At 50.2% G+C, this 26,451-nt stretch overlaps 1 protein-coding gene across 3 annotated transcripts; it reads right to left on the minus strand.

Annotated features, from left to right (window-relative positions):
- Window positions 1–300: 300 nt before the first annotated feature.
- On the minus strand, window positions 301–26,086 carry Ccnf (cyclin F). Of its 3 annotated transcripts, none has more exons than XM_039085084.2 (17): window positions 25,926–26,070; window positions 23,862–24,016; window positions 20,295–20,401; window positions 19,099–19,166; window positions 17,803–17,996; window positions 16,913–16,966; window positions 16,294–16,398; window positions 15,899–15,976; window positions 13,640–13,791; window positions 10,761–10,925; window positions 9,190–9,313; window positions 8,742–8,922; window positions 8,116–8,203; window positions 4,562–4,661; window positions 4,353–4,480; window positions 2,833–3,002; window positions 301–2,234 (listed from the first exon to the last, which is right to left on the minus strand). In XM_039085084.2, the coding sequence occupies exons 1-17, from the start codon at window positions 26,053–26,055 to the stop codon at window positions 1,777–1,779; spliced, it is 2,457 nt and encodes an 818-aa protein (XP_038941012.1). In that variant the 5' UTR covers window positions 26,056–26,070; the 3' UTR covers window positions 301–1,776. The 3 variants fall into 3 exon arrangements, with proteins under 3 accessions (XP_038941012.1, XP_063124409.1, NP_001093944.1); NM_001100474.1 differs by having other exon boundaries at window positions 838–2,234; window positions 26,040–26,086; XM_063268339.1 differs by lacking the exons at window positions 15,899–15,976; window positions 16,294–16,398; window positions 16,913–16,966; ... (3 more) ...; window positions 23,862–24,016; window positions 25,926–26,070 and adding an exon at window positions 15,626–15,822.
- Window positions 26,087–26,451: the final 365 nt, after the last annotated feature.

A 26,451-nucleotide genomic window follows, 5' to 3' on the forward strand; every position in this document is an offset into this window, starting at 1 on the left:
GAGTAAGGCCTCCTGCAGGTACAGGCTGGAGGTGGGTTAAGACTTCAGTCTTTCATTTATTTTATTGTGTGTATGCATGCCACATGTAGACCTGGTGGCCACAGAGGTCTGAAACCTTCGAACTGCAACTGAGGGTGATTGTGAACCACCATGTGGGTGCCAGGAACCACACCCAGGTTCTCTCCACAGTAACAAGTATTCTCACAGGGGGCCATCTCTACAGCCGCAGTAAGTTGGGACTTTGACCAGGAAACCGTGGACAAGGTGGGAGGCAGTAAAGGGATAATTACCACTCGTGCATTAAGACTCTTCACATTTAATCCTCACGACATTCCTGTGAGGTAGGTATTTCTGTCCCCTCAGAGAGGAGGAAACAGGTGGACACGTACCCAGGAGAACACTCAGGCTACAATCCAAACGCATGGGCTCTCTCTGCCCCACTGTGCCTTGGCAGAGCGGCCAGAATTGTGTCGACAGTAATCAAAAGAGCTGCATTCAGGGCTGAGCAGAAAGCAAGCAGAGAGCTAACGAGTCTCCGTCTGTACTTGTGGCTCAGGGATATCTGGGGCACTCACTCTTGGTGCTTTCTTCAAGAGGAGACACTTGGAGGGTCAGTATCTGCTCAGGCTTCAGCCGACTCCTCAGGTGCTGAGGACGGCTGCCTTGTAAACCCAAGGCCTTCCGCAGGAGGCAGAGCATTCTCTGACAAGCTCAAAGGGACCACCGGCCCTTTCTGGTTCCTTCCACGGAGTCCAGCCACAAAACCGGCAACTCTTCCGACTTCTCTCATCTCCTGCACCTTTGTGGATTTGGGTATTACAAGTGACTGTTTGTGGCTATACTCTAGAAAGATTCATTTTTCATAAGGAGAGAACATGAGGCTAGAACCAAGGGGCGGTCATCAGTTTCCTTTTCCTGAGGTCACATGACCCAGCCCAGGCTGACCTGGAGCTTCTGGTCCTCTTGCCATACTTCTGGCTGCTGGGACTGCAGTGTCGGGCCACCATGCAGGACTAGATTTTCACTTTTCAGTTGAAGCTCAGTGATATTGGGGATCTGTTATCTTTTTATTTAATACTTCTATTTCAATAGCTTCCTCTTTTTTTTTTCCTCCCCATTAGAAGAAACGTAGAAATAAAGACGGGCAAAGAATGGCCTAGAAATTCAGTGCAGAAACACGGTCGGTCACATGGATACGATGGGACACAGACAAACCACTCCGGGAGGACAGATTTTGAAAATGAGCTCAAAGTGCCAGAGGGAGGGACAGGGACGCCTGTGACCCCAGCTTCAAGGGCCTCACACCTCACCATTAGGCGAGAGTCAACACTGATATGCAGGGACACAGGCTCCCTAGGCTGAAGGGGTGAGGGGGGACAGTGCTGTGTTCAGTTGAGAGCTCCCCACTGGTCTAAAACAAGACTTGCTGGCAGGGGTTTGAACTGTGTTAGGTTACCCAGGCTAGTATTCCAAGGAGGTTGTCAGCTCCTGGCCTCAGATAGTGAATCCCAACATGGAGGCTCATGCTTCCCGACAGCAGGACACAGAAGGGTAGAGAGGGATGGGTTTCACAGGTGTGCCAGGACTGCCGGGAGGCTGCTGTCCAGCATGTAGAGGTTGAGCTTTTTCACCTAGCTCGATGTTCTGACAGCTTGCACTGAACTCCCCTAAGGAATCTGTTGCCCTTCTGGATCTACACAGCACCCATCGGCAGTGTCCTAGTGAAACAGCGGCCCTCCCTCAGTAAACATTCAGCGTGGCGAAGGCTTAGCACACTCAGAGCTTCAGGAAGCCCAGGTTCGTGTCCTCGTCACTGTGCACCGACAGGTTTTGGCGCTTTACCGGTTGCTGGTGAGCACCGCTCTCTGGGGGATTTGGGGGACGACACTGTAAACATGACTTCTTGGCCTGATGGTAGCAAGGCTTTGTGCTTGAGTGGCTTCCCACAGAGAGCACTGAGGTAGATCGGGGAGAGCCCACCATGCCACCATCCAGGGAGCTTATGGGACTTGAGCTGCTGACAGAGGAGTAGCCTGAGGTCGTGACATCCTTGCCCGGATCTCCCCTGTTGCAGGGAAGGGGCCAGGGAGCTGAGGCTGGAGGTGCCTGGGTGCCTGGTGTTGGGTGGCTCTTGTCCTCTGGCCACACCTCCTCATCACTGGACTCCTGGCAGCAGTGTTCTTCTGGGTTCAGGTAGACCACAGTGACGTCAAGGAGTCCACTGGGAGCTGTAACTGTGAAAAATTTGGGGTACCTTTATAGCATTATATAGTATTAGACTAGTAATACTATTATATAGTATAGAACTAGTGACCCTATAGCTGCTCAGGACTGGGTGGCCCAGGGTTTTGCTTAGGTAAGAACCCTGTCTGTGAGCTTGACTCTCTCAAGCTGGGAATGGTCCTCTCCCCTTCCTTGATAACTCATGGGGCACCAGAAAGTGATGTCACCCAACTCACTTTATCTGAGCGGACACAAAAGCAAGCAATTGGAAATTACAAGTGAAACTTTCAGAAGTCAAGTCTTCCTGGCCAGAACATAGGGAAGCAGTTTACACACACACACACACACACACACACACACACACACACACACACACACACACACGGGAAACTAAGTGTTCTATGCACAACTCCAGACAGGGTCTGCCTAAGTGAGGCCCTTCAACTGACAAAGACCCAGACAGAGATGGATACAGGTTAGACATCCTCTCTCCCTGTTGGGTGGGGAAAACAGTGTGTCGGGTTCACACATTTCTCCTGGTTGTAGTGCCAGGTGGCCCTGGGGTCACATGTCACCTGTATGTCCCATCCCTTCCCCAGCAGCACTCACCATCCCCCTCCTTCTCTCCTTCGCTCTCCTGGTCTCCCTCATAGCCAGAGCAGCAGTCCAGGCTCCAGTCCAGAAGGCTGCCTAGCAATGTCTCCTCCTGGTTCGATAGTTCTGCGGTGGGTGTGGTAACAAAGCTTCCCCTGTCCTCCTGAAGGCTGTTCTCTCGCTTCCTGCAAGGTAGGGAGAGTCCATGAAACCCTGGTCACAGATGGCACAGAGCCGATGTGGTGCTCTCTACATGTGCCTTACCGCCTATATGCCCCTGGCTCTCATCTTGTGTTCGACAAAATACCCATGAAGCTAGAGCAGATGGGAGCCCTCAAGGGCAAGGGATCAACTGGAAGAAGAAGTGGGTGAGGCCAGGCCTCGGTCTAGGCCAGCTTTGGGCCCCGGGCCCTTCTTGTAACTGGCAGAAAGACTCCACCACCCTTCAGGGTTCTAGACGCACCAGATAGGGACAGTGTGGGTGTCTGACTGCACAGTCTGTCTTTGGGGAAGGTCATCAAACCTGTCTACCTGGGGTCACGGCTGGAGAACTACAGTGCAGTCTGCCTCTGGGAGAGCCTACCACACTCACCAGGCCTTCTGCTGCTGTCTCTGGGAGGGAATGTGGCTGTCCCATGTTACCTTGGAGGTCACTATGAAGGACCTTCTAGAGAGCAGGTCTAACACTGAAATTAGGCCCTTTAGAGGATCAGTGATGTGATACACCGCTAGTGAGTATACGTGTCTGTCCGGGATGTCCCCAAGGGTAACCCTGTCCCCAAAAGTCAAGAGGACCAAATACATAGCATGATGTAAGCTGTGGCCCCCTTGGAAGGACCCAGATCTCCCCACTCTACAGAGAGGAAGATGCTGTGCTGTTTCTCTTGTAGCAGGTATGAAAGGGGGTGAACCCCACACTGCTGCCTCCTCACATCTCCTCGAGACCCCAGTGCCTGAAGCCAAGGACCCACCCACCACAGAACACTCATGGCTCATATGCCCGGTACCACCCAGCCACTCAGTGCCCAGGTTTGCTCAGGAGCACACAGGGCACTGAGGCACACGAGGCAGGGCTAGCCCAGGGGGAGCCTGAGCGTTGCAGGACCCATAGTTCAGTGAGTGGGTGAGGTTGCTATGCTGGGAGGTGTGGTCAGAGCGCTGGTCTGTGAGAGGAAGGACAGACCATGCTATACAGGGCCAAGGGCAGAGACCAGGCGGGCAGCTATCAAAGACATTACTTAGGTCAACCCAACTACCATCTGTGCCATATCCTGGGGCAGAGAGGCCAGGTGAATAACGGCGTAGGTGGGGAGAGACCTGAGCAGGAGACAGACAGGCTCGGGGGTGGGGCGGGGCGGGAAGCATCGATGTTCAGGGACAGGCCAAGGCCAAAGCCCCTGGGTTAAACCTGGGAGCCGCTGAACAAGCTGCCTTAGGAAGTCTGTACACATGGTTACTGTGTCAAGAAGGAAACTCAGCCCTGACATCCTTGAGAGAGAGAGTGGCACAGTTGCAGACGGACAGGGCAGACTCACCGTTTGCTTCTCCTCCCAGAGGGTGAGCTGAGGAAGGTGTGGATCTCCCCGGAGCTAGGGAAAGACGGGGGCTCTGGGCTCTCCTGTTTCACCCCTAATGCACTGCACAGTTCGGCATAGCTCAGTACCTGTAGGGAGGCCAGAGTGAAGAACCACACAGCGACCCGGGCACCCCCACCAGGAGCCTAAGTGACAGAGAGAGGCCGTACCTCTTCCTGGCTGATCTCCTCATAGCACTTATCCTCAAACCGCTGCTTCACGGCCGTCAGAGAGACTTGTCTGTAGTCTTTGGGTGCATCATCATGGAAACTGGAAAGGGACAGAGACGCTGACATGTGACCCGCAGAGAGGACAGCAAGCTTTCAAAACCGACCCCACTACTAAGGACACACAGGAAGACGGGCAGCTCCTCAGTGGGTTAGCTTCCCGAGAGACAGAGACACGAACAACCAGAGAACACGCACAAGAGCGTTGATCCCACCTCGGAGCAGTCAGAGGTGGAGGTGTCTCACGTATCCGCCAATGGTCAGACGTACAAAGGTCCATTCAAACAGTGAGCTTTACTCAAGCACTGACACACGTAGAAATACGACCCTGAGATGGGACGGCAGACTCACACAGCGGGACACTGCCTGCCTGCCTCATTCGGTGATGTCCCGAATGGGCAAAGCCACAGATGTCAAGCAATGAATGGATGCTGGGGCCAAAGGAGTTGGAAGATTGCCAAGCGACAGCTAAAGAATGGAGTTTCCAGGGATGGAGAGGTGGCTCAGTGGTTAAGAGCCCTGACTGCCCTTCCAGACAGAGGTCCTGAGTTCAAATCCCAGCAACCACATGGTGGCTCACAACCATCTGTAATGGGATCCAATGCCCTCTTCTGGTGTGTCTGAAGACAGCGGCAGTGTACTCATATATAATAAATAAATAAATCTTTAAAAAAAAATGGGGGTTTCCTTTGGGGGGTGGCAAGAATGTTCTAAAATTGATTGCACAATTCTGAATACACTAGAAGAATTTAAATGATCAACTATTTTATTCCTTTGGTTTTTCGAGACAGGATTTCTCTGTGTAGCCCTGGCTATCCTCAAACTCAGAGGGATCTGCCTGCTGGGTTTAAAGGCGTGCACCACCACTGAAAACTTAAAACAACTAGAGTGGGGCGAGTATATACTTAGCTTACATAAAGGCCTGAGATCTATCCCTAGCACCAGAAAACACACACACACACACACACACACACACACACACACACACACACACACACCATACACACACACACCACATCTCTCTTCTCACATACACACTCACACACAAACATTCTCACACACACTCACACCTCACCAAAATCTTTCACACACACACACACACACACACACACACACACACACACACACGCATAAACTTCTTATGGTCAGCAGCAGGTCACAATCAGTACAAGTAAAGGTGGAAGGCCTTTACAGTCACCCTGCTTCCTTCCTCAGCCATGGTCTGGGCACCACAGGAAAAAACAGGGAAGGCAAAAGTGTAATGCTGACAGGTCCCCATCATTGGAGCCCAGTGGGGAGGCAAGAGGGCAGAGAAGGTGCTGGTGGATTATTCTAGAGAGCTCAGATTTTACCCTGGGAGCCAAGGAGACGACTCTGTGCTGAATGGAAGGAACATGCTCTAAAGAGGTAGCCATGTCATCACCGTGGTCACCACAGAGATCTCGAGGCAGGGGACTAAATGCAGGGAAAGCACTGTGGACGAAGCCACCAGCAGGTTGCAGAGATGAAGGAGAAGCCCTCAACACTACCTCTGGGAGGAACACAGTGGGAGAGCAGCAGCTCAGACAAGCAGAGCTTAGACTAGCCTTAGATCAGGAGCCCTAGATTAGCTGTGGATACTGGGAGCGGTTAACTTCCTGGGGGAGAGGATCCAACCTGCCTCCTCAGGGCGGAGGTCATGAGGACAGAAAACCAGCAGGCCAGCGTGGCCTAGAAGAGGGAAGACCTCAAGGAAGGATCAAGAAATGGGAGGAGCCAGGCTGCAGGCCAAGATGAGAAAGGGCAGAGGCATCCACAGGCAGACACAAACCCAGCCCTGTATCTGCAACACTCCCCTTAGAGCCAGCAGCCCAGCATCTGTCTGCATCTGCCCGTGTACCAATGTCCCCAATCTGGGACATGGAGATGCTTTCCTCAGGGGACCCTAGCCTTACCCAGGTACCACACCCCGCCCATCCTCCCCACCCGGTTTCTGTCTTTGAAATGATGTATGTATTTTTATATCACGTGTACGGGTGTTTGCCAGCAGGTATGTATGTAACTCAAGTGCAAACAGGGCCCATGGAGGCCAGAGGACGGCACAGGAAGCTGTGGAAATGGAGTGCAGGTAGTTCTGAGCCTCCAGGTGGGTGCTGGGAACTGAACCCAGGCCGTGTGGAAGAGCATCTTACCAACAGGGCCATCTCCATCTATGCCCACCCCAACTCTCCGTTCTATAGTCGATCACTACCTGACAAGCTATCGGGACTGTGTTATTCTGGGTCTTTTCTTTCTTTTTAAAAATTCATAAAGTACATTCTGACCATGGTTTCCCCTCCCCCATTCCCCCCAGATCCTTCCCACTCCCCACCCAACCAACTCCAAGCCTTCTTTGCTCTTTAGGAAACAAACAGGCACATTAAAAAAGCAGGCCAACCAGAATGTTAAAAAACAGGTACCCAACACACACACACACACACACTCACACATGTACTCACACCCACACACCCACACACCATAAAAACACAAAATCAGGAACTGTAATTTACACAAAAGACCCGTAGGACAAAAATTGCCCTAAGCAATGAGACAAAAACAAACAACTGGACACTAAAAATACCACCGAGCTCATTTGTGTTGGGGCCTAAGGTTGAGTGTGGTCTGAATAACCTGAGAGCCCACTAGAGAAAACTGGTTTTTCCTATCCTGGCCTTTTTCTAAGTACCCAGAAAGGGTCCTGTGAGGTGAGCCAATGGCCTACACAGGGTGAGGGGGCAGGAAGGAAGCTGCCCAGCAGTGGGGCCTGAAGCACTGAAGGTGGGTAAATGGTTAAAGCTGAGACGTGTGGGTGCGGCACACTGACGGTGGGGACTCCTTGCCTGCTGGCTTCCTTTTCCTCAAGGAGACTGGTTCTGTGTGGACATAGAAATAAGTCTAGCTCTGGGACTTTAAAATGCCAACCTGGGGCTGATAAAACAGCTCAGGAGGTAAAGGTGCTTGCTGCACTAGCAGGATGAGCTGAGAGTTCAAGTCCCAGGACCCACACAACAGGGTGGAAAGAGAGAACTGAATTGTGAATCTATCTCCACACGCACACATGTGCTCACACATCCTTTGATGATGATGATGATGATGATGGTGGTGATGATGATGGTGATGATGATGGTGGTGAAGATGATGATAGATACTAAAATATTATTATAACTTTAATATAAACCATTATTAATAACAATTTTAAATGTCAGCCCCAGGGAAGACGGTTTTGGCAGGAAGCATTGTGTGGATTGAGTGACAGCTGCCACATCATGTGATAAAGGGAAGGGCTGATGGCAGGGAGCTAAGACTCATCAGGGAAGTGCATCATACAGGCCCGCCCCCACCATCTTCCTTTCTGAAGGCAGGGTCTTGGTATGCAGTCTAGGTATTGTGGGGATGTGACAAGTAGCTCAGAATGACGGGGACCGTCCCACTTAGCTCTCGCCAGTGTTGAGAGACTACAAATGCCGACTTGGACTCACCACTTCTTATGGAGGCTCAAGACGCAGGGCGTGAGGTCGCTGTAGGAGAACCCAGTGAGGTCCCACAGCTGAGTGGTCCAGGGCTGTGCTGGGGGAAAAAGCAGGCCAGGATTGTGACAGCACCCCACAATTTCCACAGTTCTGATAGTTTTGTAACATATACCCAGACTCAGGCTTTTAGTCCCTTTAAGATACCCTTAAGGGCCAGTAAGATGGCTCCGTGGGCCTAATGACCCCAATGACTTAGAACTGATTCCTGAACCCACATAGTGGAAGGAGGACCAACTCCTGGAGGTCATCCATCCTCCAACCATAGTCCTGGGCGTACACACATATGCACATATAAATTAAATATAAATGAAAAGTCAAAACGAAAACTAAACTATCATGAAGAGACTCCATATAAATAAAGTACACACGTTTTTGAAAAACTATGTACTGCTTCATCTGGAACCATCACCCCGAAACCTCCACCCCGCCCCCAAACTGTTTTTGATCCACACTGCGGCTTTCTTCTCCAGGATAAAGGAGGAAGTGTGTATTTCCTCCCTTCTGACCTCTCTTACTCAAGAACTTCCCCAAGACACCAGGACAACCTCCACCTCCCCAGGAGGGTTTCTCCTTACTGTGTCCATGCATCAGTCTGGCCAGGAGCAGGGCGGCAGAGGCCAGGCGGGCTGGGGCGTAGACGGACAGGCTGGTGTGCAGCAGGGTGAGCTCACAGAGGAAGCTGCACAGGTGTTGGGTTCTGGGTGCGACAGGGACCAGTGTCAGCAGGACCTCTTTATAGTCAACCACCGTAGGGATCTGGGGAAGAGGGAGGTAAATGTCACGTCTCATCCATCGGTAGGTGTTACACTGAGGCACAGCCCAGCATGGGTCTGGCCTAGATGTTCATGCTGGGGACCGAGCTCAGGGTTTCAGGGCACCTAATGACACAGCGCATGCAGCCGTGACTTCTAGGTGTTTTCTCCACAGCAGTTAACGCTCAATTGGCTGTAGCTTCTCCAAGTGCCTCCCCTGCGACCTCAGGAAGAAACTTTTGCTCAAAGGAAAAAGTTAACCCCTACTTACCCGAATCTTCCCTTCCAGGGCGGAGATGATCTCCCCCATCACGCGTACCAAGTCCTCGTATTTATACGTGTTGTCTGTGAGCCACACAGCCTCTCTAATGGTCAGAATCTCTTTGCTGATGAACCTGGAACACAGAGGTGGGCTCTCAGTCTTAGGCTGAGGGACAATGGCTCAGAGAGCCTCTGGGGAGCCCCAAGGCATGATGGGATTGCGTCGGACTTAGGTGGCAAAAGGATCCAGTTGTAAAAGACTATCAAATCGCATTTTGGGTGCTACAAAGAGGGGGTCAGAACAGGACCCACAGACCAAGCAGGAATGCCATGGCTGCAGAGCACACACAGATAAGAATGTACAAGTGTCAGGTCCCAAGGTAGCCTGGGACAAGTCTCTCTGAGTCCCTGCAGCTCCTCCCAGCACTCTTGCCCCACCCCTACCCTAAGCCTCTGCAGCCCAGCAGTTGGCCTTTCTTTCTAGCAGCTTCTGATTCCCACATAAACCAACCAATTTGTAATCTGTTCTCCTGGTCCCCCAACCCCTCTGTCCAGCTCCCTTCTCCGTTCTGCGTCTCCCCTTTTCCCTCCCCTCTCATGGCATGATCTACTCTGCTGGCCATTTTCAGTATGGACTCTTCTAGGTAGGTACCTCTGGCTGTTCGCTTCCCTCATAACCACCCAGGAGCTGTCATGTCCTGATTTTCATCCAAAAAAGACCCACGAGTGACACTGTGACTCAGCTATTTCTCTTTCTGACTTTAAGGAGGAGGGCTTTTTTTGGGCTTTGTTTGGTCGTGCTGTGGTTCAAAGCCAGATGCAGACCCGCCAAGCAAGCACTCTAGCTTTTAAACAACCCCTTCAGCTCCTGTCCTATCTTTTGACAGTGTCTTGAGTATAAAGAACGCAAATGCAAAAGCAAGTAGGTGGGCTCCTGGGAGAGGCAGCTGGAAATAAGGGCCCAGAGCACGGTAGACGGCAGACGGTAGACAGCAGACAGCAGACAGTCTACACACAGCCCGCCCAGTGTTTGGTCACAGAAATACTGACTGCCCCTGAGGCAACTGGGCACCCTGTTCTCTGCTGTCCACAGCGATTAACTAACGATCAGGAGCACTCTGTTTCAGTGGCCCCACAAGCACCCTCCACAGCAAACGTGGATTGCCACTGAACCTTGGCAGAAGGCAGCAGTTCCACTAGCTTGATGACTGACTGGTCAGAAGGCCTGGGATGTGAGATTTGGGTCACGGAACTTATTTGAAGAAGGCCTGGGTAAGGCCGGCTTGCTCCCCCGAAGTCCACGAGTCCTCCTCCTGTGGTCACATGACCATGCCTCTTCTAGCCGGCACAGGGACACTGGAAGGTACTACAGTGTCTACTGTGGCTGGATATATGCTGCATGCCTTCCCTCCCTCGAAAAGGACGCCGGGACTTAAATTATTGTATTAACACAATTGAAACAGGTAAGGCAAGATTCATCTCCCTTAAGAAGCAGCAACGAGGACACAGAGGATGGTGAACCTAGGAGGGACCAGCGCATAAGTACCTCAGCCCTGCCAGCTTGGCCAAGGGGTTTCTCACCGGGTACAGATGACCATGCAGGCGATGCCCAGAAGCTGGAGCTTGTATCTGGGGACCAGTCTTCTCCGCAAGTACCGGTCTACACACTCCACTGTCAGGTGGAGACACAGGCTTGTGAAGTCCTTCATGGTGGCAACTTCCACCAACCAGTCGATTAGAATGTACCTGCGGAGAGAGGGACGCCCGTGAAAACTAGGACAAGTGTCACATCTGTTCAGCCCAAGCAAGTGGCCTCATCATTTTGAAACTACTGATTTACCAATTCTACATAACCCACGGAAACTCCCGGGAGGCTGGTCGGTGGGTTTGCACATCTCTACGGCCCGGGCCCCAAAGCCTGCACATTCCCAATGTTCACAGATCCGAGTCAGCCCTTGGCCACCAAGGCATTGGGTGAGCTCAATCCTTAGCTGCTCATAGGCAGTGGGTACCAAACGGGCAGCACAGCGGGGCTGGGGCAGATCACAGCTCTCAGAACCAGACAGAGGTTTCTGGGCTGCTTGGCGCCATCAGCCACCATCCGGACCCTTGGAACAATGTTCTGCAGAGGACCAAAGAGCTGGAAATCCCATGTAGGCAAGAGCCGCTCAGTGTCTGCGCTGGTGTCTTCCTAGTTCCCTCATCCGAGATGGATGCCCAGACACAAAAGGCTGACAGAAGTGTCCTTCTCTACCAGGGAGTTAAAACCTAGGGACCAGGGCCGTAAATAACCACAGGAGCAGCTCATAAGGATTCCCTACTATGCCCATTGCCTCTTTGAACATCTTTGTTTAAAACAGAGGGGCTAAATCAACAGGAAACGAGAGAAAAATCGTAATGATGTAGACTCTTGGGAGACAGGAGGGGCAGGCTTCATCTCAGCTCGGAGTCATTGTCAGAAATAGAAGGAAGGAAGGGGAAGTGGGCTGAGGTGGTGAGGAATGGGACAGGCAAGGTCTACTCCACCCCGCTCACCCCCAAGAAGGGTCAGGCGTTTGAGGTTTAATGTAGACAGGAGTGAACGGACTAGGAAGTTCCCCTAAGCAGACGTACTTAACAAGCTTAATAATCTGACCTCATTTTCTTTTTTTTTTTCTTTTTTTTCGGAGCTGAGAACTGAACCCAGGGCCTTGTTCTTACTAGGCAAGCGCTCTTCCACTGAGCTAAATCCCCAACCCCCTGACCTCATTTTAAAAGTCATCTTTACATTTATTTTGCAGGTATGTGGGTGTCAGTCATCCCAGGTAAGTGGAAGACAGAGGCTGGTTCTCTCCTTCCACCACACAGGTCCCAGGAAGTGAACTGGTGAACTGGTGAGCTGTCTTACTGGCCCCAGTGATCTGGGTTTTTGTTTTGTTTTGTGTTGATCCTTTTGTGTGTGTGTGTGTGTGTGTGTGTGTGTGTGTGTGTGTGTGTGTGTGATCTGTTTTTAGATATCAGATTATCGGGTTATCAAGAGTGCTAGGATTAAAGGCATGCATCAACCCGGGGCTTCCCAATGAGACTAGGATGGCAGGGCACAGACCCTCTGGGATCCACCCGTCTCCACTTCCTCAAATCCCAAGTACTGGGTTATCAAACTCAAGTCTCCATTCTTGAGCATCGAGCAGATTACTTACTGAGGCCAACCCCTGGCCCCGGGACAATAATTTTTTAAAAAAGATTTACTAAACATAGTTCGTGTTCCAAGCAATACCTGCAAGGGGCCAGAGGTTTCCCATCATAAATCAAAATTCTATTTGAAATTTCGGGTGAAAGCTTAAAACACCATTCACATGTCCTTAATTCTGGTTACCCTCAAACACGCTCTATAATTTACTACATTACCACTAATGTTTGAAGCTTGGAAGAAAGACAGTTGTGCTGGGTATCACAGTAGCTACCCCAAAGGATGGGATGGCTGGGATGGGGGTAGGAAGGGGCTCGCCAGCTCCCTAAGTCTCGCTCTAGTCACTGAGTGGCACAAAATATACTGATTATAAAGAGAACTGTAAAGAAAAGGTTATTCCTCACGAATAAGGTGCTGGGCTCAAAATCCAGGCCCTCCTCTATTCAAAATAGTTGTATTTCAGTTTCAGAAACTAGAGGTATGAGTCTCATCATTTCGAAACAATGTTTAGAACAATTTAACCCGCTCCTGGGCTTTAAAGACTTTGGTGGGGGCTGGAGAGATGGCTCAGCGGTTAAGAGCACCGACTGCTCTTCCAGAGGTCCTGAGTTCAATTCCCAGCAACCACATGGTGGCTCACAACCATCTGTAAAGAGATCTGATGCCCTCTTCTGGTTATAGTGTACTTATATATAATAAATAAATAAAATCTTAAAAAAAAAAAAAAAAAAAAAAAGACTTTGGTGGCTTACACCAATACCCCCAGAACAACAGGAGGCTAGAGTAGAATAGCCAGAAACTCAGGGCCAGCCTGGGCTACAGCAGGACTGGGAAGATGGTTAAGTATTTGCTGAGTGAGCATGACCACTGGATCCAGAACCCACGAATACGCCAGGTGTGTGCGGTGACCAGATGGTAAGTCCAGCTGCCGAGGCTGGGGTGGGATTCCCAGAGCAATGCAGCTAGCTGGTGCTAACTGTGAGGTAAGCCCAGGTTTGTCGGAGAGACTCTGCCTTATGGAATATGGTAGAGCAATGGAAGATTGTGACATCAAGTTTGGTTCACACGTGCATGTACACACATACGCACCCTATATAAATACGCATGGAAATGGGGGAGAGTAAAAAAAAAAAAATTATCATTGGATGTGGGGCAGAATTAGTGTCTTCATTGAAGTCCTAAGCAGCGCACATGCTCACAGAGTAAGTTGGTAAAGGAATGGCGTGTTGCCGGAGACAGGAGACATAGGTTTTGCTCCGCCACATCAAACGCAAGCTCTTGAAGGCCTCACCTCATGGTGTCACTGAGCCCCTTCTGCACAGAGAATATCTGCTGCTTGTTGACGGCCTGGGAGGCTTGGAAGAGCTGGCAGACTGACTCACTGCAGGCCTTCCCTTCTAGTCCAAGCTGGCTTCCTCCTGCGCAGGCTTTGGCCAAAGCCAGCTGTGGGGAGAGACAAGTGCAGTGTAAGTCCTGGCACGGCACACCTCCGCCCGCCTGAGCCTCATAGCAGCATGGCTCAGATTGCTAGGACTTACTTTTAAACTGAACAAATAAATAAAAACATCTTTATCATCTTTATGTATATGAGTGTTTTGAGACATACGCGTATGTCTGCCCCACGGGCATGTCTGGTGCCCAAGGAGGGCAGAGTAAAGTGTCGGGTTCCTAGAACTGGAGTTACAGGTGATTTTGAGTAACCATGTGGCTGCTGGGAAATGGCGGCAGGTCCTCTCGGAGAGCAGCCAGAGCTCTTAACCACGGAGCATCTCTCCAGCTCCAAGTTTTCTGTTACTAAATGGTGCTTCGATGGTCCTGTTGAGGGTGGACTGAAACATGTCAGCACTCAGGAGACGCTGCCCAGCACCCACGGAGACTTCCGTTAGTCACTGTCAACAACTTTTAGGCTCCATCTGTGTCTTCCTAGGTAACTGTAGCTTGGTGTGTATGTGTATTTATGACCCAGCATCTTTCTTTCCCCACACGGCAACATTACTAGTGTCTCCATTTGGAGTGTTTCTGTCTTTTGAGCATCCTGTGACCGTTCAGTCCCTCCCTGCTGAGTCCACAGAACAGCTGTGGACTTTTGTCTGCACCGATCCAAGGACTCTCTCTGAGGCTCGCGCTCACACGTCACTCGAGACAAACAGGAACTATCGTCACTAAAAATGTCTTGGGTTAGAGAGATGGCTCACTAGGCCGGGATTCAATTCCTACATGGTAGTTCACTGTCTGTAACTCCAGTTCCAAGAGATTTGACACCCTCTTCTGGCCTCTCAGATACCAACGAGGCACAAGGAATGTATATGCAGGCAAACACCCACATACATTAAAAAACAAATAAAACAGATGCTACTCATTACGGACTAAAAAACAGAAAAAAAAAATCAAATAGAACACATTAATCACACAAGTCCCCAATAGCTCATTTAAAACTGTAGCTCCAGATTCATAAACCTCCTGCCTCAGCGTCTTGAAGACAAGGATTAAGCCCCTGTATTTGGCAAATGTTATCTTTTTTTAACTTGCTGCATTTATTTCCTCTTTTCTGAGAATCTGTTATGAATCGCAATGCAAATGTTTCTGGAGATAGAGGTCGGCCATAGATCCACAGGCTGAAAAACCAATTCTTTAGGCATTGTCTTAATCAGTGATTGATGGGGGAGAGCCCAGCCCATTGTGGTCCTAGGATCTACAAGAAAACAGGCTGAGCAAGCCATGAGGAGCAAGCCAGTAAGCAGCACCCCTCCATGGCCTCTGCATCGGCTCCTGCCTCTCCAGGTTCCTGACCTGTTTGAGTTTCTGACTTCCTTCAATGATGAACTAAGGCATGGAAGGGTAGTCAAATAAACCCTTTCCTCCCCAACCTGATTTGGTCATGGTGTTGGTGTTTCCTCACAGCAACAGTTACTCTAAGACTCTCTCTCTCTCTCTCTCTCTCTCTCTCTCTCTCTCTCTCTCTCTCTGTGTGTGTGTGTGTGTGTGTGTGTGTGTGTGTGTGTGTGTGAGTGACGTGTGTGATGTGCATGTGGCAGTCAGAGGACAACTTTGGGGACTCAGCCATATGTCTCTTGCGGATCAAACTCTGGTCATCGGGCTTGGTGGCAAATGTTGAGCCATTTTTTGTAAACCTCCGACATTCTTCTTCGACATGAACACAATGTTCTGTGACGAAGACCAGCCTGCACCATCTGTTGACTTTCAGTTTCTTTCCTAGTGTTTGAGTTATTACTGGCTCCAGGGGTCAGAGATGGCTTAGAAGTTTAGGAAAGCTTACTGATCTCACAGATGACCCAGGTTCAATTCCCGGCAGCCACATCAGGTGGCTCACAACTCCAGTTCCAGGAGATCCAAGGCCCTTTTCTGGTCTCCACCGGCATTGCATGCACATGATACACATACAGACAATCACACACATGTAAATAAGTAAGAAATTAAAATGAAAAGACTCAGCTCCAGGCCTGGACCTGAGCTTCTCTACGTTTCCTGTGCAGAGCCTAGGCAGTCCTGCCCCACAGTTCAGAGGAAAGAGTCCAGAGCTCAAAGTCACCTGTGCTTCCCAGCAGCCCTTGGCGGCGTAGTCCCTGAGTTTCCGGAAGCTGTGGAGGCATCGTCCGGGGTCAGACATCTGTCAACAAGAGAAAGTTATCCTTACACGGACGGCTGTGTTCTGAGAGGCACTCAGAACTGCCCCATGGGTTTCTAATTATCTATTCCCACACTCCTGAGCTGCACTGGCCTCCCCAACCTTTACCCCCAAATAATGGTAGTCTTTTTTGGGGGGTGGGGTGGTGGTAGTGGTAACAGTAGCTCACTAAGCAAAAGCACTCAAACTTCTGAGAAGCCAGGAGCTGAAAAAGAATCCTCCCCTATGTTAACCATATTTTATCAGAGCCACATGAACTTGCCTGTGGTCTATCCCACACCAGACGAGGCTCCACTTACATCCACCTTTCTGTCACTTTCCCAAAGGAGGTATGAGCTGGCCAAGCATCCCTGATGAGCAGATTCTTCAAAAAGGTTATGAGCCTGCTTCCTTTTCTCTTCGTCCTGGAGTGAGACCAAGCACAGGTGGCTTTCTCATCTTCTGCCCAACAGCCACCCTCTTCCATTTCTATACCTCTAGGCAGTCAGAGGCAGAGCGCTGACTGATGGAGCCAGCTATCACAGCAGAAACGGGGTCACTTAGCAGCCAGAGCTCGGTGACTGCCCTCAGGGCTCTGCGCGCCTGTACCACTGTGGGTGCAGCTCTGGGACAGGCAAGGCCTGCATTCACCCCTGGTGTCACAGGAAGCTCCTTAAACAGCAGGGATGGTGGCACTAGTGTCCCTTACTGCTCCTCTGCCTCCCTTGTCTTCCACAGCTTTTGCTGCGTTCACTGGAAGCTACTACCTACCCTACACCTGCCAAAGGGATCCACAGAGCACAGAGCCTGTTACAAACCTCAAAGGAGGCGAGAATTCTGCAAGGCACAGCAACAGGAGAGCACTCAACGCTCTAAACCTCTGAGTTGTCCTGTTTACTTCCCTCAACGGCAGTGTAAGAAAAAAAAAACACAACTCACCTCAAAAAGATTCAGCACTCTTCCCAAGCAGTGCAGTATGGAAGCTTTATGACTCTAAAAAAAAAAAAGAGAGAGAGACAAGCTTGATTCCTGGCAGAGCGCTCTCTCCAGCCCTGTCCAGATCTCTACCCCACCACTCCCCGCTTTCAGTTTCCAGCCAAATCAGTTCAAGATGCTTCTACTATGACTACTACTTCTCTGTCTCTGTCTGTCTGTCTGTCCCCTCTCTCTTTTTCTTTCTCTCTCTCTCTGCCTCCCCACTCTGTTTCTGTGTCTCTGTCTCTGTCCATCTGTCTGTCTGTCTCTCTCTCTGTGTCTCTGCCTCCCCTCCTGTTTCTCTCTCTCTCTCTGTCTCTCTCTCTCTCTCTCTGCCTCCCCCGTTTCTCTGTGTCTCGGTCTGTCTCTCTCTCTCTGCCCCCCCCCCATTTCTCTCTCTGTCTGTCTCCCCTGTTCCTCTGTTTCTCTGTCTGTCTCTCTGCCCCCCCCCGTTTTTCTCTCTCTCTGTCTCTCTGCCTCCCCCCGATTCCCTGTTTCTGTCTCTGTCTGTCTATCTCTGTTTCTCTCTCTCTCTATCTCTGCCTCCCCCCGTTTCTCTCTGTGTCTCTGTCTCTCTGTATCTCTGCCTCCCCCGTTTCTCTGTGTGTCTGTGTGTCTGTGTGTCTGTCTGTCTCTCTCTCTCTCTCTCTCCAGGAGTACTGCAGATAGAACCCGGGCTTCCGGCGTGCTAGACGAAAGCTCTTCTGCTGAGCTAAAGCCCTGCCCAACACTCCATCTTCTTTTGCACCTCCACTTCCGGAATTTACACGCCCACGGAACGTACTTCAGGTTGCCCCACCCTCTGGGACTCTAACTGGACTGAGAGATGACTTAGGGGCCCTGCCAGGACTCACTCTTTGTAACTGACACTCAGCCCTGAGGCTGTCATGGACCACGGCCTTGCAACAGCTTCCAGACACTGACCACGGCGGGCGGATGAAGAGCCAGATGAAGGGGTCCGAACCCGTATTCAATCTCTCGGCCATGCTGAAGAAGCGAGAGGCCTTCAGGCCGTTCACTTCTGCGCAGGCCTCATCCGACACAGACACTGTGGGAGAAACAGGACAAACCCGTGACATCTGTGGGGGATGGAAAGAGCAAAGGTCTCTAGTCTTTTGTCAAAGTCTAAAACACAAGCCTGCCACACTGCAAAGTGTCGGACAGAAGAGCTCTGAGGGCTGGGGCTCCAATTCTCCTGGGTTTGTTCAGATAATCTCTAAGACATGGGTCCCCTTCTGGAGTCTTCAGGAAGCCTGGATTGTGACCCTCAAGGGGATGGTGCTCCCATACCCTCTACCTTCCTCCTCTAGGGAAATGACCCTGCAAATGGTTGGAAGGAAGGGTTCTCTTAAGGATGAGAATATTATAAATGAGAACCACAATGGTTGCACAACCCTAGGAAAATACAGAAACAAACCAACAACGATGAACTTCGCATAGTGTAGGTAGAGGAATGATGTCTGAATATGGTCAACTGACAGGGGTGGTAGGGTAGGGGTCTCAGTACTCCTCAGTCTAGAAAAGCCCGCCAAGGACGGGGACTATAAGCAAGACACCAGATCTTTTTTTTTTTTTTTTTTTCTTTTTTCTTTTTTTCGGAGCTGGGGACTGAACCCAGGGCCTTGCGCTTGCTAGGCAAGCGCTCTAAGCGCTCTACCACTGAGCTAAATCCCCAACCCAAGACACCAGATCTTAAAGATGTACACATTCTATACTCTAAATGTTAGACATTGTGAAGTCCAGGACAGCACAGCTGAGGCTTATTCCTTGGCTGTCTTTTCAGGAGCAGTTGGCCTTGGGGCAAAACATTCAGGCTCCAGGCAAGCTGTTTGCTACAAGGAGCTGTGGGGCTGCCTATGGCCCCGTCCCTGAAGCATGAGGCACGCTGATTTCTTTCCAGGCTTCACAGGATGGCCAAGGAAAGAAGCTGTCCACGCAGAAGTCTTGGTGTTACCCGGAGGGCTCAGGCTACTTTTACCTGAGCAGCTCCCAGTCTGGGGCTCCGCTCAGTCATCCTTTGCTGAACTGAATTAGGAAAGGGGGTGACTTAGAACCTATGCCCAAGTGTCGATCTAAGCCGGCAAGTCTCAGAAGGGCTGAAGCTTCTGCTTAACTCAAATACCAACCCACACAGGGCTCCCTGGACTTACAGCCTTCATTGTAGAGGTAGGCGATGCCCAACTTCACAGCAGCTTCAAAATTCCCCTTTTCGGCAGCCCTAAGGCAGTGAGAACACAAACGACATCACTCTAGGTAGTAAAGGTCACTTGACCATAGCGCTTGATGCTGAAATACTCATTTCCTGGTTGGGTTTTTCCATGAAACATAATCGAATACTGTTTATTGATTGCATGCCACCATGTGGATGAACCCTGACAACCCTTTTGCCAATCGCGAAAGGTCAAGTATTTTATGATCTGTTTACACGAGATGTCTACAAGACTCCAGAGACAGAAGGCAGTTAACGGACTGCCAAGGCCTCATGGGTTTCAGGGAGACACGACCAGGCCTGCTAAACAGTAAAGAATTTCTTTTTAGGATGATTAAAAATGATATAAGTTGGGCAGTGTTAACTTTGTACAACCGTGAATACACTAAAACCCAACAAATTCCACCTGAAACTCCAGTTCCAGGGGATCCAGCGCCCTCTTCTGGCATCTGTGTGTACTGCACACTGGTAGTGCAAATACACACATAAAAGCGCTCACACATGCATGCATAAAAATAGATCTTAAAAGAAATAGATAAATGTCATCCAGAAGCAACTCAAAAGCATGGCCTCCTGTAGATGGAGGACTTCACCAGCAGCTCAAATAGATAAGGCCCGGGAAGTAAGAGCTCAGGAGGAAAATCCTGTCCTAAGTTAATTTCTCAGGCTCAGCCCCACGCTCTGGGGAGGCACCAGCAGTCTCAGACAGTGGGCCTGGCCACTGGCAATCAGGTCACGGATTATAGGTTTGCCCCATCTGGTCCTCTCAGTCACGACTACAGCAGGGGCATGAGTCATCCTGTGACGGATATATCAGAACTGAAATTACTCAGTTTTGAACAAAAGGAAAAGAATGCTGAATAAAGCCTCCACGAGGAGGTGAGTCACATCTGAGTCAATCGGGAATATTCACCAGCCAAGTGGGACCCTCTGGAAGTAGGGTGGTCAGAGGACAGGCAATGACGTGGCTGGGAGCAGGGGGGGGGGGACTCAATGGGTGAGCTCTCTAGTTTCGAGGCTTTTTCAGGGGATTCGAGCAACAGGACAACATGCCCCGAACCAGGTCCTGGGACACTAGCCAGCACACCGATACCACAAAGGCTGAAGGGGACCATGGCTCTCAGAACACAGGCGTACCTTTCAAACAGCTTTAGGTTCTGTGGAGAAGGCCACAGCTCTTGGAAGCTGGCAGATGCCCACACACTGGCATGGTTGTCCACCAGGTACTTGAGGTGGGAGTGAACCTGCAAAGCCATGAGAGCCACGTGTGAATTACTGAGGGACTTCCCAAATCCTTGCTCCCGGAGCCTCCTGAAGACGGGACGTACACAGACAAGGCAGTCTCGGCGCAGTGAAGAACTCAGTTTCCGCGTATAAAAATAAGACTGCTTTGCATAGAGATAAGGAGCCAGAAGAGTTTCCCTGACGTTCTGAGGGGGAGGGAAGCAAGCACCGATGCTAACAGAGAGATGAACCTGGCTTGGCAGTGCTCGCCTTCACCTCAGCACCCACTGGGGGCGGGGGAAGGCGGGACAGAGGGTAGTCTCTGTCCAAGGGAGGGAGAGCAGGAAAGAAAAGAGGAAGGAAGGAAGACACCTCGGCAAAGAACTGGGGAAATGGGCTGGTGCCAAGCAGAACAGAAGTCCCGTGCTGAGTAATGGAGGCACAAGCGCTGGTCTGCACTGCAAGCTGCAGTCATCGAAGCCTAGGGGGGCGGCTCAGGAAATAAAGGGTGAGGGAAGGGGAAGGGACGCGGCCCTCGAGTAGCCCAACAGAAGTGAGCTTGGTTCGTCCTTTTAAAGCCAAGTGTGGCACTGTGCACCAAACCCTCAGAGCAGACACCAACTTTCTCAAGGCAACTCCAGCTCCAACCATCCCTCAAGCTGATGGCTCTGGCACTGTGAGGGCTACAGAGAGAATCCACGACACTTTCTGTGTTGGCAAGGTACCTCGGACCGACCTGATCTACAACCCACTTTTAGAACATAGAGACGTCACACAACATGCTGGGCACGGGTGCATAAGCATCCCAGCACTCCGGAGGTTGAGGCAGGAGAACGGTCATGAGCTTGAAGCCCTGCTGTGCTATAGAAAAGCTATCTTGGGAGATGGGGAAGCAGGACCTAGCATTCGAGCTTCCAACCTAAACCCAGGGCTCCAGAACGGTACAGCTGTCCAAACACAGCCTCAAACTCCTATAGGGAAAACAGCAGTGGCCATGCCTTTAACCCCAGCACTCGGGAGGGAGACTAGATCTCTGGGAGTTCAAGGCCAGCCTGGTCTACAGAGTGAGTTCCTGGACAGCCAGGGCTGCACAGAGAAACTCTGTCTCAAGAAACAAACAAACGAAGATCCTTGGTTTGTATTATTCTGGGTTCCGTTGTTCTTGTCTTGTTTTAAGGTCGCCTCAGTAAGTTGCCTACGGCACGACCGAAACTATGGGTCACATAACCGAACAGAGCCGCAGAGAACTTGGCAACCGTGAAGGATTTCTAAACATGCAAAACCCCAAATGTGATTTTGGATGAGGGTCCTTTTGCTATGCTGTGTCCCACCTCACGGCGGAATCTGTTCTCAACACACAACACGTGAACGTGTGTCACACACGCTGTTGCCAACACAGCACCAGTACACACTGCCCGGAACACCTGTCGGATTACTGTAGGCACAGTTTCCTTCTCAAGTAGAAAGTCATTAAATTCTGACACAGACTTTCCAGGTCTCCCTAGTGTCATTCCTTGTCCTGTAAGTATAATCTGGTATCTCTTTGGACTGTAGTCTGAGAATATTTGATTCTTAAAAGTGGCTCTTGAAGTTGTTGACTCATTTTTCATAAGAGAATAACGGATGAAGGGACAGGAGAGATGGTTCAGTGATCAGGGCCCTGGCTGCTCTTGCAGAGGACCTGGGTTAGGTTCTCCGGCCCCTACCTGGTGGTTCAGAATCATCCCTAACTCAGACTCCAGAGGACCCAATGACACCTCTCTGGGCAGGAGGCACGCACGCCTCACACTTATGGATATGCAAGTAACACACCCAGATACATAAAATAAAATTATGTATATCTCACGTGCTGTTTAAACTGCTAAATAAACTGTCTTGTTTAAACACAAAACAGACAATCCTGAAATGGCCCTAAACATACTTTTACCTTTTTTTTTTGAAGATGGGTCTCTCTGTGTAGTTCTAGAACTTGCTTATGTAGACCAGGCTAGCCTCAAACCAAGAGATCCTCACCACTGTCTCCAAGTGCTGGGGTTAAAGGTCTGTATCACCATACCCAGCTCTTCTTTGCCATTTAAAAACTCTTATTAACACTTACTCCTCTTGATCTAATGTTACTATGTATATGGTATGTGTGCGTGTGAGTTACAGTTACGCATACACCACAGGGTGTGTGTGAAGTCAGGGAACGATCTCCCCAGGTTGGTTCTTTCGTTCGCTGGATGACAGGCATGAATTACCATGTCCTTCTTTCCTTTTTAAAATCTTATCTGGGTACTTTGCCCGCTTGAACGAGTGTGCAGCACGTGTGTGCTGGGCCTGAAGAGACCAGAAGAGCCATTAGATCCCCAGAACTGGAATTACAGATGGTTGTGAGGCTCCACGTGGCTGCTGGGGTGGTTTTCTAGAAGAGTGGTCAGCGCTTGTAACTGCTGACACCTCTCCGGCCCCACTGTGCTCTCGAGATGCAAATTTTACGGCCATAAAAGGGTCTTTTTCTCTTGAAGTAAACATTGAGTTCTGTCAAATCTCAGGATGTAGTCTCTATAATGGAAATATCTTCAAACACTTACTAACAACATCACCGTGTTTGACAGGCATGATCCTGAAGGCCTGTAATCCCAGCACGTGAGAAGTGGAAGCAGGGAGATCAGGAGTTCAAGGTCAGTCGTGAACTTGAGACTGTATATCAACCAACCCATTAATAAAACCACTCTTGGGGCTGGAGAAAGAGAGCTCAGAGATTAAAACCTCTGGCTATTGGCTGTTCATCCAGAGGCCCTGGGGTTCAATTCCCAGCACCCTAGAAGACAGCTGATAATCTTCCCTAACTCCAGTCCCCAGGGATCAGACGCCCTCTTCTGGGCTCTGTCGGTACTGCATGCACATGCTGTACACAGGCAGGCAAAGCACTCATATACATACAAATTTTTAAAGTCTTTAAAAAAGTAAAACAAAACCCCCCAATTCTTTTGCATCAAAGTTTAGTCCTGACATTTAAAGACATGAAACCGGGCTGGAGAGATGGCTCAGTGGTTAAGAGCACTGGCTGCTCTTCCAGAGGTCCTGAGTTCAATTCCCAGCAACCACATGATGGCTCACAACCATCTGTAGTGGGATCCGATGCCCTCTTCTGGTGTGTGTGAAGACAGCCGCAGTGTACTCATATATAATAAATAAAATAAATAGATCTAATAAATAAAATAAATAAAAGCATAAAATCTGGAGCTAAAGAGATGACTCAGTGGTCAAGAGCTCTTCCAGAGGACCTGGGTTCTATTCCCAGCAACCACATGGCAGCTCCTGATTGTGTGTAACTCCAGTTTCAGGGATCTGATACCTTCACATGATCATACCTGAAGGCAAAGCACCAATGCATATGAAATTTACAATATATAAACACACACATATATAAACTTGAGACCTTTACAGTACCACCAGCAACCCTAGGACCAGCATTGTTTCCATATGGTAACTTACAGCTCGGACAGCCAGGATGTCTCCAACAGAAAGCCATTTCAGGATATGAAAGAGCACGTCTTCTGGGAGACTCAAGATGGTCAAGTTCCTGGGTCTTCTTTTGATTCTTCGCTTCGTAGGATAACAGAAACACTTGGCACACCTACAGTGGATCACTAAGGGAAAACAATTCACAAGCCTTGCTGAGGTAAAGAGTTGTATCTGAAGATGATTTAATAGTTACCGCCCTCCATTCTCACACGAGACTAGTCTCAAAATTAAATAAAGGGTACCACATAGATTACTTATCATCTCCCCATTCCTTTTATAGCCAGTAAGTATTCAGGGGGAATATGAGGTAACATGTAACTGGAATGCTGGAAACGTTCTGACCTATGTGACAGCCAGAACTGGAGAAAAGCAGCCAACGTAGATGAACAACCACGATGTCTTCCTTGAACTGCACTCAAGAAAGTACTTTAGGGGTCTGGAGAGATGGCTCAGCGGTTAAGAGCACTGACTGCTCTTCCAGAGGTCCCGAGTTCAATTCCCAGCAACCACATGGTGGCTCACAACCATCTGTAATGGGATCTGGTGCTCTCTTCTAGGCTGCAGGTATACAGCCCAGAATTATGCAGGCAGAATACTGTACACATAATAAATAAATCTTGAAAGAAAAAAGAAAGTACCTTGGGGACCGAGAAATGGCACAGCAGTGAAGGCTGGCTCGCAACCAGTCAGTTAAGATCCCTCGGACTTTTGCTGTATGTGTCTGCTTAAGATGGAGTCCTCTGTGACTCAGGCTGGCCTAAAATTCACTAATGTAGCTGAGGCTGTCTTTGAATCCTGGTCCTCCCTACTTCTACCTGCCAAGTACTGAATTTTAAGTGTTAGCCACCATGGCCAGGTTACACTGCTTATATGTGGGTATGACTAAAAGTATACCATTGAGTATGGACCAAGGGACTGGGAACTCAAATCAGCAGGCAATTCTGGAGACCATGGAGTCCCAGAGCAGATCTCAGCTTGGCAGATGGTCTGAGCTGCCCAGTCCCCAAACCCAGGGGTCTGCCACACCCAGCCTACAGTGAAAATCACAACATAAGACCTAGACAGGTGGTTCTCAACCTTCCAATCGCTGCAGACCCTTTAATACAGTTATTTCCTTGTGCTTCGGTGACCTCCCCAACCATAAAATAACTTCATGGCTACTTCATAACCATAATTTTGCTAGACTTATGAATCCTAATGTAAATATCTGATATACAGGATGTCTGACATGTGACTCCTGTGAATAGGTCGTTTGATGCCCCAAAGGGGTTATGCCCCACATATTGAGAACTGAGGCACACAGCAACTGGGCCCATTTATGCTCTTTGGAGGAGCTCCCTTCCTTCTCCCACAGTGGGTTGTTCCAATATTTACTTCAGCAGTCCATTCTTCATTCAATGTCGATGGCTTTTTCCTTTATTACACAAAAGGCCCCCACACAACTCCTTTCATGGTCCCTAAGGTCCAGCCTCCCTGTCTATAACTGCACCTATCTTTCTACCGATTTTTATTTTTCCTCCTCACACTGAGGCAAAGTGGCTGGCTGTTCCCAGGGCCTTAATAAAGCTTTCCATCAAGAGGTCTCTAAGAGACTGTCCATTCCCAAACTCTTCACCTGAGTCTTATTGGAAACCAAATGTACAGCAAAAGTCAAATGCATACGCAGAGAGCTACAATTCCCAAACATTCTAAGAATATTATCATAACAGTTTTTTGATTCATTTGCTCTAGAGCAGACAACTGGACGTGTTTAACCACTCTAACAAGTGTAATCGCACCCCCTGGTCCTGAGACTTCTTCCACAGGGTTAGATCCTGTTGCCTCAGGTGATCAAGCCGCCCGCGAGAGTCCGGACAAGATCTGAGATCGATCTATATCACGGGGATCGCCCACGACTTCACAGGTAAGTGAAATCGTAGTTTGCTGGGCAGAGAACCTAAATGGCCCGAGGTTAACAGGAGAGGCATAAGGCATAGGCGCCGGGCGGGCATTTAAACCGCGCGGGCGGGCTCGCAGTCGGGGATCCGCGCCTACCCCGTGCTTTGGGGGATGCGACGCGCCCTCCCCGGTCATAGGGGCCCGAGTCCGTTCTCCTCCGGTCTCTGTTCCGTGTGACCCATCGCCTGCCCGGCTCCCGCCAGCACTCACCACCGCCGCTCCCCATCGCCGAGCTCCCACCACTGCCGCCTTAGACCGCTCTCAAGCGCGCCCGCGCCTGGGGCAAGTGCACGGAGCGCCTCACGCAGGCGCGGACCCCACCCCCGCCCCGTTTTCAAACGCGCCGGGAGCTCCTACTGGTAGGACCACAGGGTTACGCCCCCCAGATCACCAGCCTCTCCTGCCCCGCAGGTTCTGGGCAATTGTGATTGGTTACATCAGGACGCGAATTCAAACCCTGGCTGTCTATTGGCTTATCGCTCGGAATTGACCCGCCTTCTCCGCTGGGCGGGGGACGGAGGAGCTCAGCTGGCGCCGGCGGGCTATCCTAAAAAGCCCGCCTGGAGGCAGGGAGCACTGCTCTTCTCCCTCCAAGACTTGTCCTACCTTTGGGGAGTTGGTC

The sequence above is a fragment of the Rattus norvegicus genome, chromosome 10, assembly GCF_036323735.1.
Source record: "Rattus norvegicus strain BN/NHsdMcwi chromosome 10, GRCr8, whole genome shotgun sequence".
Lineage (NCBI taxonomy): Eukaryota > Metazoa > Chordata > Mammalia > Rodentia > Muridae > Rattus > Rattus norvegicus.

Coding starts and splice junctions, on each gene's coding strand:
- Ccnf (XM_039085084.2), bottom strand. CDS start 26,055: ATGGGGAGCGGCGGTGGTGAGTGCTGGCGGGAGCCGGGCAGGCGATGG. Junction 16,967..17,802: donor CTGAGTGTCAGTTACAAAGA/GTGAGTCCTGGC, acceptor TTTTTTTTTTAG/AGTCATAAAGCTTCCATACT. Junction 2,235..2,832: donor AGGAGAGAAGGAGGGGGATG/GTGAGTGCTGCT, acceptor AATTTTTCACAG/TTACAGCTCCCAGTGGACTC.